A 12,531-nucleotide genomic window follows, 5' to 3' on the forward strand; every position below is an offset into this window, starting at 1 on the left:
AGTCCCAAACCACAAGAGTACTGTGAATTTATACAGGTGGTATGGCGCAATGGGGAGATGCAGCACTCCTGTCTTTGAGCTATGGGAAGGAGTCCTCTCACTCCTTTTGGCCAAGAAGGGCTACTGGATGTCACTACTGATAGAAAGGAAATAGGTGGATAGCAAAATGTATGTGGCTACCTACCTTTGTATGTTCCTATTCTCTATGTTGTTCTGCCATCAAGTCGATTATGACTCCAAGTGACCCCATGTAACAGAACAGAACTGCCCCATAGGGTTTTCTTGGCTAAAATCTTTACAGAAGTAGATTGCCAAGTCTTTCTCCCACAGAGCCCCTGGGTGGGTTCCAACCGTCAATCTTTTGATTAGCAGCTGAGCACTTAATGGTTACATCACCAGGGCTCCTTCCTGATTATCTACAGCAGGTATCTAATAACTATACTTCCTTGTCAATATTCATGCTCAGGTTCAGAGTCGATGGGGTGCACTGCTTCTGAGCTTCACCCAGCAGCATAACTTCAAAAGCGCTTTTGGAATAAAGCTGAAGGACTTTGATGTGGATAACTCCTGAAACTCCTTGACTTAATGCCTCTCCTTAACCGGGGGCCACTCCAGTTGAACTACTACTATTACGTCCATGTAATTCCAGGGTGCTTAAAGAACCCTTCCAATTCAGTACTGTCTAACGCGATCTCCAGAGCATGCTGGCAAGGCTTGCAAGAGAAGTAGGAGACAACATGCCACAAGTAAAATATTTCTCTCAACAGGCCTCTCAAAAATCTATAGATGAATACGTCACCTAAAAAATCCCTAACTAATATAATCTGAGTAAGCATCATCCTTCCTAAGAGCTTCTCAAAAACTGATATTGGGCATTAGAAAACAAAACAAGAAACACCAGTCACTCCCCCAAGCTAAACAAATCATAAGCTTCCCCAAACCTCAGTGGGCATCTTTTATCTTTGAGATGGAGAGGACAAAACGAGAGGCCAAGGAATGTGGTTCCAGAGAGGTTACCTTCCGATAGTTCTAGAGCTTACATCACACTTCACACGCACTGTGCTGTTCTATCATCAGTTCAGGACAATCGCTGACCACCAGGGAGACACGTTACAACATGAAACTGAGAGGTGGGCCAGGGGTCTCCCTCTGAACTGAAGCAGCAGCTTCCTAAGACATCAATGCTATTTATGAAAGGACTGCACTGCTTTGCAACTGTTCACCAAAAAAACTTGAAAAATGTGATGTCCATGTGTTACTGCTTGAACCCCATTCTTACGGCATTAGTATTGCTTACAGTCATTTTCTACAGAATCATGTATGTAATCTCAAACATGTGTCAGGCTCTGTGTTCCCTATTTACCAATTATTTAATTAGCTCTGTTTGTTCTTTGAGATATAGGCAATGTAATATTTCTTTATTTCCTGCATTTCAGTATGAGTATATGCCAAATATTTTCAAAAGTCTACAGATGTATCCTATTAATCCATACTGTTTGTTAGGAAAGTATCACTAACATCAGAAGAGAAAGCTTCTCTTCTTGTTATACAGACATGCTGCCATCCCTGTCTTTTACCACACTCTGAAAATCAAACCACAGCCTAAGGGAATTAAAGTGTGAAGAAATATGAGCCGCTCGGACACTGTGCAATACTGAAGCTTACTATCATACTTAAAATTTCCCTCTGCATTTTGACTTAAGGGATCAGAGGACATGTTTCTAGAATGTTCCCCCTTAAATTAATTATCTGTATCTATGCAAATTAATCAAGGTCTGCTCTTCCAAAAAGCTTAATTATCATGTCTACTTACTTCCCTAAAAGACTGCAAGGCACTCTCATGTTTGGCTAGTAGGTTTTGACAAGCACACCCGTTATTGTGAAGAAATTATGTAGTAAAGTTGTTCCTAAAAATCCCTTTTCTGAGTTCCAAAAATCTCATACTTTTCCCTTTTTAAATTACTTTTATTTTCATCTAGATGCTCCCTCCACTTAAATAGTATGTTGCTGAGCCCATAACATGCACCTATTAACTCTACTCTGCCCAGACTAAATGAGTAGACAGACTGGCCTTTCACCCACAAGCTAATGATGAGCTGCCGCCCAGCTTAAACAAAGCAAATCTCATTCTCATGGGGACTGATTATACCACCTCAGAAAATCCCTGTCTTCCCAAGTCGCGGTGTTTCTCCTGGGAAGACCGTTCTGCAAACTATTAACTTTTTTTCAAACAATGTCTTAGTATCTTTTCCTCAACTCAAGATTTTGCTCCACCTTCATACCTTCCTAAAAAAAGAAAACTACTCAAACCAAAAGCAGACAGGAAATCTGCCGTGTAAGTAGACGAATGGCCAGTCATCCTCCTTTATAACTAAACCTCATGACTACAGAAATGGGGCTTTCCATTTGGCAAACCACACTAACGTGAAATATGCTTTTCTCACTCTTTCAGTTCTGCAGTTCCTTCTTTCTTCTTGTTTTTAAAATCTGCCAAAGTGGCATTATTAGCTAACAAAACTTCCCCATCTGACCTCTGACTATAGCTCTCCAAGGTCAAATGGATGCAACACATTTGTAGAAGCTTTATTATGAAAAGTTATAAAAATGGAAACTGTTTCCTAAATTTGGTTCTCAGTGAGACATGATGGTGAGGGCTGTTAGATGGCTCATCTCAAGTGTGAAATATATTACTGAATAAGCAGGGAGTGTATTATTTAGGCAGGAGATTATATTTGCAACATTTAAAAACACATCTCTTCTCCTTTAACTATTTGAAGAAAAGGAAAAAACAGGGAAGAACTAAGGGGAACTAACACCAACATTACTCTATCATACATTCTTCTAAAACACACCCTAAGGGTTCATACCACTGACCCACCGAGACAGATGTTAAGGCCAAGCAAGGTGCAGGCTTAAGCTAGAACCAGAGTGGGTGAAGCAGTGAAGTCTGAAGTTTTAATACTACCCTGGAGCTTCAAGCTGTGCTGGTAATCTGAATGACATGCTTGGAAAAGGCAGGTTCAGAAGAGGGTGGCTGCCTGCTCCCCTACATGGACTCTTTCCTCCCAGAGTGGCTGGACACCCTGCCTGGTGCTGACCAGGGAACAGTCTGTCCGTAGAGAGGATCACAGTGAACAATGTAAAAAAACGAGAGGACAATGGCTCAGTTCACATGGCAGCAGCATTCTTCTAGGGTCTTAACTAGTTAGTCAGTTTGCTTGAGAAAAAGCAGTGAATAAGCTCGAGCACACTGACACCCAGGCACTCACTTTCTCCTCTCCCGTAAGTGAGCAAACACTTCACCTCTGAAGGACTCCCCAGTGGCATGTCCTCAAGAAGGTGAAGCTCTTTAGTTATTAAGAGTCGTCTGTAAATTTCACATGAACCAGTCTTCGGAAACAATGGCCCGTCATGCTTAATGGCTTAGCACAGTGACTGGAATTTGAGAAGTGGTCAATAACTACTATGAAGAGCTATTATGCGTCATATCTTACTAGTCTTTAAATGGCTCATCTTACATGAAATTCACTGTGTTCACTGTTTCAGAGTGTGAGATGCAAAGGGAGTTCTGGTTTATTTAGACCCTTATTTAATCTAAAGACTTAAAATGGTTAAAATGGCTAAATTTCAGTTCCTTATGACAAAAAAGCGATTATGGTCAAGCCAATGGCTATTTCTGTTTGGTTCATTTGTTTGTTTATTCACTTATCTGACAAATATTCAGTGCCTAATTGCTGTTCAATTATGAAAAAGAAAAGAGTTCCTTCATCATTAAACACTGACACTGACTGCCGGTGTCAACACTGGGATTTCCGTGACTTACCCATTATACTGTCTGTCCCGTTGGCAGGAGGCGTACAGGAAGAGGTGCTGTAATGGTTTGTACCACTACGGTGGAAAGTGGACATTGGAGGAAGACTGGAATTGATGTCGGCTGAGGAGTGTGATGGATAGGTCTGTAGCAAGAGGCAGAAAAAGAAGGCCATCTTCAACCACAAAATATTTAGTGGGTTAGTTTATTAACACTTCTTTCAGAACTCTTTATTGTGCAACGGAGATAACCATGGTATGTTTAAAATACCCAAGAATACATCTTGCTTAGATCTGGTGGCTTTCATTTTTCCCCAAATAATAAAATACATGGATACACAGTTTGGATTTCCATCAAATATAGTGAAATACAATTGAAACACAAGATGTTGAGAAACAATCACAATCTCTAAATATGAAAAATACTACTTAAAATCATTTCCTAGATTTTAGCAACATAAAAGACCATTTTTATTATGGGGGGGTAGGGGTCTGCTGATCAATTGAAAAATTGATGCCTTTACATTATGGTGTTGGCGAAGAATATTGAATATACCATGGACTGCCAGAAGAACGAAATCAGTCTTGGAAGAAGTACAGTCAGAATGCTCTTTAGAAGCATGGATGGCAAAATTTAATTTCATGCACTTTGGACATATTATCAGAAGGGACCAATTCCTGAAGGACATCATGCCTTGCAAAGCAGAGGGTCAGCAAAAAAGGAGACCCTTTACGAGACAGACTGACACAGTGGCTGCAATAATGGGCTCACACAGCAGCGATTGTGAGGGTGGCAAGGGACTGGGCAGTATTTCATTCTGATGTGCATGGGGTTGCTATGAGTCAGAACCGACTTGATGGCACCTAACAACAACAACATTGATCAACTGAGAGAGATTTTACTTTATAATGAAGAAAACAATATCATAATCCAGATGGTTTACGTTACACTTCACTCTGACCTTGGCCACTAAATGGCAACAAATAGTAACTTGTCTCAAATCTTCTTCCTGCCAAATTTGATGATCTTTCTCAACCCCAACAAGAAAATGGCAAAAAAAAAAAAAAAGTACAAACAATTAAACACTTCTCAGAAGGGTCAATACATAAAGTTTTAAATCAATGACTATATCTAATTAAATCAGAACACGAACTGAAATTAACTTGTTTTGATTTGAGTTCTTTCTTTGTAAGCCTCTTCCATTAACAATCCATTATATTGCTGACTATGAAATCAGAACATCATCTTTATAAAATCATTTGATTTAAGGCCTGGCTTTGAATTCAACCATTATGCTAGTTGTTCAAATCAGCTACTTTTCTTGAGGCATATCACGATACCTGCAAGGCAAATTATTTGCTACTGAACCATCTGCTTGGGAAAAGGTAGATAACTAAAGGGGCATGGTTGCTTACAAAGATATATCCTTTTCAAGATAAAAAGCAGCTCAGAAATTTGTTCTCATAAGCATTTGAATGTATCCAAAATATATAAAAGAAAAACATCTAAGCTAAAATATATATTTCTACATATGTATATACTAATGGGATATGGATTCTTATTATATTGTTATTGGAGATGCTGTTAAAATTGTCTGATTTAAAATTAGAGATTGAATAGGACACTGATAGTCAGGGGTGCTTAAAGTCCAGGCACTTGTTCACAAGGAGTAAAACACTGGGCTCCTGTTGTGTCCCTCTTCATTTTGTGAGGGCAATCCTGAGTCCTACCTCTTCTTGAGGTTTCCCTTATGTCTTAGGCTGGGTTTTCTGGAGAAGCAAAACCAGTGATGCATGTATGTACACACATATATCACAGTCCACCCCTTTTCAACTTGGCACCTATACACATCTTCTTAAACCATACACAATCTCTAAATAAAGACAATTACAAAGCCATGCTTGCACCTAACATGAAAAATGCATATAACTGAAAATGCACTAGCCCTGTTTAGATCTCATATTTTATAAGCGAGGAAAACAAAAATATCTGATGCATACATAAAAGAAATACTCGTAACAATTACAGCCATCATTTCTGTAACTGGTCACATGGTTGTAAATGGTATTTAGAACTATCTTCTTCCACCGTCCATTCCAGATTCCTTTTATCCTCAGCAAGCACATCAGCTGGTCACGGCTGTATGCCTGGTGGGGTGACCCAAACCTTCATTGCTGAAGGGTCTGGGCCACTAACAGTTACATCTAAATTGGCTTCTGTAGTTTTTCACTGACTTTAATCACAGGCCATGGTAGTACTAAGAGATGTCCTAAGGGATCTCCTATATTCCAGACACTCTTCTTTACCTCCATTATGCAACACCAATCTGATTTCCCCTTGGTAGTCAGGATCAATCACACCAGCCAATATGGTAACTCCCTTCTTTGCCTGTTGATCCAGACGCATGAGGAGCCCAAAGTGGCGGGGTGGCATTTTTAACTTCCAGTTCAATGGAATCTGTGTTTTGTGTCCAGGTGGGAGCATTCCTCCCTTAGGAATTAAGGCTTCTAGACCTGCAGAGAATAGGGTATAGGGACAGGAAGCAAAAATTTTGCAAGTGGGTCACTAGGGATAATAGTGAGTGATGCCACTATCATTTCAAACCCTTGATTCCTAGAACCATGAATTTTGGCTATGGAAAAAAATAGCACCATTAGTTGGACGCTGGTTTAGAGCATATACAGTCTCCTGGAGAACACTGCCCCAACTTGGCAAAGTATCGCCAGCTAGCTGGAGCCGTACTTCTGTCTTTGTGAGGCCATTCCATCGTTCCTGCTTCAGGATGATGGGGAACATGGTAATGCCAGTGAATTCCGTAAGTATAGGCCTACTGCCACACTTCATTTACTGTGAAGTGAGTTCCCTGATCTGAGACAATGCTGTACAGGATACCATGACAGTGGATAAGATGTTTCGTGAGTCCATGAATGGTAGTTTTGTCAGAAGCATTGCGCACAGGAAGGCAAATACATATCCAGAGTAAGCGTACAACTCAGTAAGAACAAAATGCTGTCCTCTCCATGATGGAAGCAGTCCAGTGTAATCAACCTGCCGTGAGGTTGCTGGCTGATCGCCCCTAGAAATGGTGCAATATCAAGGATTCAGTGTTGGTCTCCGCTGCTGGCAGACTGGGCACTCAGCAATGGCTGTAGCCAAGTCAGCCTTGGTGAATGAAGTCCATGTAGCTGAGCCCATGCATAACCTTCATCCCTGCCATGACGGCCACATTATTCATGAGCCCATTGGGCAATGATGGCAGTGGCTGGAGAAAGAGGGTGACTAGTTTCCACAGAATGCATCATACCATAAACTTGACTGTTAAAATCCTCCTCTGCTGAGGTTACCGTTTGGTGAGCATTCACATGGGACACAAATATCTTTACTTCTTTGGTTCATGCAGAGAGGTCTATCCACATACTTCTTTCCCATACCTCCTTGCCAACAATTTTCCAATTATGTTCCTTCCATGTTCCTGACCATCCAGGCAAACCATTGGCCACTGCCCACAAATCAGTATACAATCACACATCTGACTATCTATCCTTCCAAACAAAGTAAACAACCAGGTACACCACTCAAAGTTCTACCCACTGGGAGGATTTCCCTTCACCACTGTCCTTCAGAGAGGTCCCAGAAAGGGGCCACAGTGCTGCCACTGTCCACTTTTGAATGGTGCCTGCATATTGCACAGAACCATCTGTAAACTAGGCAAGAGTTTTTTTTTTTTCCTCCGTCAACTGATCATAAGGAACTCCCCACTAGGCCACAGGTGCAGACCAGGAGAGGGCAGGTAATGCGACAGAAGTGGAGGCCGTGGGCATTTGGGCCACTTCCTCATGCAACTTACTTGTACTTTCAGGTCCTCCTTGGGCCCAATCTTGTATATACCACTTCCATTTAATGATGGAGTGCTGCTGTACATGTTCGACTACATGGCTCTGTGGGTCAGACAACACTCAATTCATGATGGGAAGCTCAGGACACATGGTGACTTGGTGGCCCATGGTTAAACGTTCAGTCTCTACTAAGGCCCAGTAACAAGCCAAAAGCTGTTGCTCAAAAGGAGAGTAGTTATCTGCAGAGAAAGGCAGGGCTATGCTCCAAAATCCTAAGGCTCTGCACTGTGATTCACCAATAGGGGCCTGCCAAAGACTCCAAACAGCATCTCTATCTGCCACTGCCACTTCAAGCACCACTGGATCAGCCGGATCATATGGCCCAAGTGGCAGAGCAGCTTGCACAGCAGCCTGAACCTTTTGCAGAACGTTCACTTGTTCTGGGCCCTACTCAAAAGCAGCACCTTCCCGAGTCATTTGATAAATAGGCCAGGATAACACACCCAAATAAGGGATATACTGCTTCCAAAATCCAAAGAGGCACACCAGGCATTGTGTCTCATTTTTATGTGTCAGAGGAGCCGGATGTAACAACTTATCTTTCACTTTAGAAGAAATATCTCAACATGGCCCAAGCCACTGGACTCCTGGAAATTTCACTGAGGTGGAAGGTGCTTAAAATTTTTGTGGGATTAATTTCCTACCCTCCAGCACCAAATGTTTCCCAATAAGCTCAGAGTCACTGAACACTTCTTTCTCACTAGGTCTAATCAATATAAAGTCATCAATGTAATGGACCAGTATCACATCTTGTAGAAGAGAAAGGTGATCAAGGTTCCTGTAGACTAAATTATGACATAGTGCTGCAGAACTGATACACCTCTGAGGCAGAACAGTAAAGGTGTATTGCTGGCCTTGCCAGCTGAAGGCAAATTGCTTCTGGCGGTCTTTCAAAACCAGAATCGAGAAAACGGCACTGGCCAGATCAATAGCTGCATACCAGGTACCAGGAGATTCATTCATTTGGTCAAGCAATGAGATCACATCATGGATAGCAGCTGACACTGGAGTCACAACCTGGTTAAGTTTACGATAATTCATTGTCATTCTCCAAGATCCATCTGTTTTTTGCACAGGCCAAATACATGAGTTGAATGGAGATATGTTGAGAATCACCATTCCTATATCCTTCAAGTCCTTGATGGTGATGGTAACCTCTCCAGGAATATGGTATTGCTTTTGGTTTACTATTTTTCTAGGTAGGGGCAGTTCTAATGGCTTCCACTTGGCTTTTCAACCATAACAGCCCTCACATCACTTGCCAGGGATCCAGTGCGGGAGTTCTGCCAGCTGCTGAGTATATCTATTCCAATTGTGCATTCTGAACTGGGCAAATCACTATAGGAGTGGATTGTGGACCCACTGAACCCACCGCGAGATGAATCTGAGCCAAAACTCCATTAGTAACCTGACCTCCACTTGCCCTCACTCTGACTGGTCAGTTACAGTGATGTTTTGGGTCTCCTGGAATTAGTGTCCGTTCAGAAACAATGTCCACTAATCCCCACAAAATCTGATTATTTCCTTTTCCCCAAAGGCCCACTCTCCTGAAAGGCCATAGATCCCTTTGGGGAAGGCTGGCAGAAAGGCTAACAGTATAAATTTTTGGCAGTGTAGTGAGTTCCTTCTTCAAAAGAACCCAGCCTCCCCTTCATTCAAGGGTTTGTGGGTCTGTAAACTGGCTCAAGTCTGGGATTTGAATTGAGGAGCGGTGACACTCTATTCTGGCAATTCAAGTTAGACTCCCATTCACTTGACCTAGAATTCTTCTGCTTGTACAGATCAAGTAAATATTTAGCAGATTTCCCATCTACTTCACTCCTAGAGACACCATGACTAAGTAGCTAATACCATACATCCATACAAGTCAGACTATTGTGATCCTTTGACTCTGCTGTCTGTTATGGTAACCATGCCCACCTAGTCTTTGTTGATTGAGTGCTGCCACTTGGCCCCTACCACCATGGGGTCCAATTAGCCCCACTGTGGTTAGGTGTCTTAATTCAGCTAGGGCAGTTCCCCTTGTCAAATGTGACTTACATAAAATAGCAATCACAGTAGTCTTCAAGGATGCTGTGGCTTTCTTCACAAATTTGTTCCTCACCATTGTGGTAATGGTGTGTTCCATGGGCAATCCATGGGTGGGTCTGTGGGTCTAACCTGATAAGTCCACTCTAACATGCCAATTTCCCTAAGCCTTTGAATACCTTCTTCTATAGTATACCAAGGCAGGTCTGGTACTTCAACTTGATTTAGTGTAGGCCACCGTGTCCACTCTTCAGCAACCAAACCAAATAAACTATTAGGTCCCTTCTTAACCTCTTGAGCTAAAACACTGAATGAAGAACCTATGCTTGCTGTTGTTGTTAGGTGCTGTCCAGTCAGTTCCAGCTCACAGCAACCCTACAGGACAAAGTAGAACTGCCCCACAGGACTTCCAAGGAGTGGCTGGTGGATTCAAACTGCTGACTTCAGGTTAGCAGCTGAGCTCTTAACCACTAAGCCACCAGGGCTCCAATCTGTGCTTAGTGGGCCCATATCAATAAACTCTGATTGATCCAACTTTATGTTCCTTGCACAATTATCTCACACCCTTAACAGACACTCCCACACATATTACCCAGGTTTTCTGTTTGTACTTATTAAAAAAGTCAAGCATATTTTTTTGGAGTCTAGTGTACTCTCTCCTGGGTCACACTTTGTACTTCACCTTTTTTGGGCTTGCTGGGACTTAAGTCTACTTATAGGTCTAGAAGCAAAAACGGGTGATGGGGGTGGGTCCTGGGAATACTCAGTAATGTTTTATAAAGCATCTGCCTCAGGCAATGATCCATGCAATGACTCAGACAACCCCCAGGCAATATCTCAGACAAAGACCCTTCAGACACAGCTCGGTTAATCCCATTAGATGCAGGTAGAGGGGATAATGGTTTTACTGCGGAGGGTGGCTTAGCAGACAAAGATGGAGTAATCTTCAGATTGGAACAAGAGAGCTGGTTCTGTTGACAGGAATGATCAATGGGATTTAGGGGCTCAATGCCCCCAGCTTCCTGATTATCTGCCCATACGTCCCCATCCCAAGTTCCCGAATCCCATTTCTTCTTAATCAATGCCCTCACTTTAACTTCAGAAACCATTTGAGATTGGGAATTCAGATGGTGTTGTAATTCAGCCACTCTTACAATAAGACTCGGGGTCTGGTTTTCAGCAGTATCAGCCCAGATATTACATGAAATGAGGCTTTCTTTCAGGGCACAAGTGACAAGTTTGAGGTCTTTTATGCAGTGCTTCAGCTGTGACTCTGAAGCCCTGAGCTAATCTGTTTCTTTCATCACTTTGTCTAGCAAAAATAGGGCCAATCAACCAGCTTTCCTATACTTCTTGTTCTGACAAAACTGCAGAAAAGTATCCAACGTGATCACCCAGAGCCTCACTTCTCACCAATACCTGATCTATTGGTGGATGGTGGAAATATTTTGTGTATTAATATTGCCACCACCTCATACCATGGATTTGCAGCACCCTCTACTACTGCCTTTAGGACTAGTCAGCCTTGAAAACCAATTTAGAAAACTCATCTTTATGGTTTTGTTTCTGTAGAACTACTCTTGGTACCAAATGTCTTAGGCTGGGCTCTCTAGGGAAGCATAACCAGTGAAGCACATATATATATATATATATATATATATATATATATATATATATATATATATATAATTATATATATACACACACACACGTATGTATATATGTATATGTACATGTGTGTGTGCATATACATACATATATATATATATAAAGATTTATTTCAAGGAAATGGCTCACGCAGTTGTAGAAGCTGGGAAGTCCTAAGTCTGTGAGTCAGGCATCAGGCTGGAGACTTTTCCTGACTCATGTAGCTGTAGGGGCTGATAACCCAGAATAGGCAGGTCAGATGGCAACCTGCTGCTCATGGAATGCAGAGCTGACGAATCCAAGATCAGCAGGTAAGAAGGCAGGCTGCTAGCTTACAGGCTGCAGAGGCTGACAAATCAGGTCAGATGGCAGGCCGCTGGCTCAAGTTTGAAGAATGGGAGCTCAGATGAGGACAAGCTGGATACAGGATCCAGAGCAAGGCACTGAGCTTTGCCAGAGTGTCCATATAGATATTGGATGCAGGCCACACCCATGAAGAAATTCCCCTTACAACTGATTGGCTGATCACATTATAACACATCATGGAGAATGACTACATCATTACCTAACTGCCAAACCACTGAGAATCACAGCCCAGCCAAGCTGACTCACAACTTAACCAACAGACCTTACTACTTCCAATTCTTCCTAGATTTCTTCTCTCTCTGAATTCTTAATGCACTTACATTCTGCACTGTGACATTTAACACCTTGCTATGTTTCCTTTCACTGCTCCTTCAAGTGGGTTTCCACCTATTTTCTAAACCACTTAAGGGGAGGGATAGAGCTCTTACCTCTGCAGCCCACAAATTATGGCTGAGTTCTGGACACATCATTACATTATGTACTCAGTGAACAACTGGTTATCAGTTGGTATTTAAGAAACAGTGGATTGAAATATCACTTATTTGAGAGACAATGAAATAGTCTTGAAAATGAGTCTACATTTTAGGGCTAGAACTGCCAATAACACTATTTGAAGTATTACCTTTGAAAATATTACCTCTGCCCATTCAAATGGTCCAACTTAAAGGACTTCAGTGAAAAAGTTGAGATGATGCCCTTAAAGCTTTCCAACTTCCCACGAAAATGACATTCAAGCTTTTTCATTTCCTGGATCTCTTCACTGGACCAAAATTTTCCTTAGGC

At 41.9% G+C, this 12,531-nt stretch overlaps 1 protein-coding gene across 16 annotated transcripts in view; it reads right to left on the reverse strand.

Annotated features, from left to right (window-relative positions):
- TCF4 (transcription factor 4) overlaps nt 1-12,531 on the reverse strand; it is a 389,634-nt gene that overhangs the window by 40,762 nt on the left and 336,341 nt on the right. For all 16 annotated transcript variants that reach the window (XM_049900867.1, XM_049900860.1, XM_049900875.1 and 13 more), the window contains one exon: nt 3,824-3,956. In XM_049900867.1, coding sequence (XP_049756824.1) covers nt 3,824-3,956 — 133 coding nt within the window. The remainder of the gene's footprint in view (nt 1-3,823; nt 3,957-12,531) is intronic.

The sequence above is a fragment of the Elephas maximus genome, chromosome 11 (genome assembly GCF_024166365.1).
Source record: "Elephas maximus indicus isolate mEleMax1 chromosome 11, mEleMax1 primary haplotype, whole genome shotgun sequence".
NCBI classification, from domain to species: domain Eukaryota; kingdom Metazoa; phylum Chordata; class Mammalia; order Proboscidea; family Elephantidae; genus Elephas; species Elephas maximus.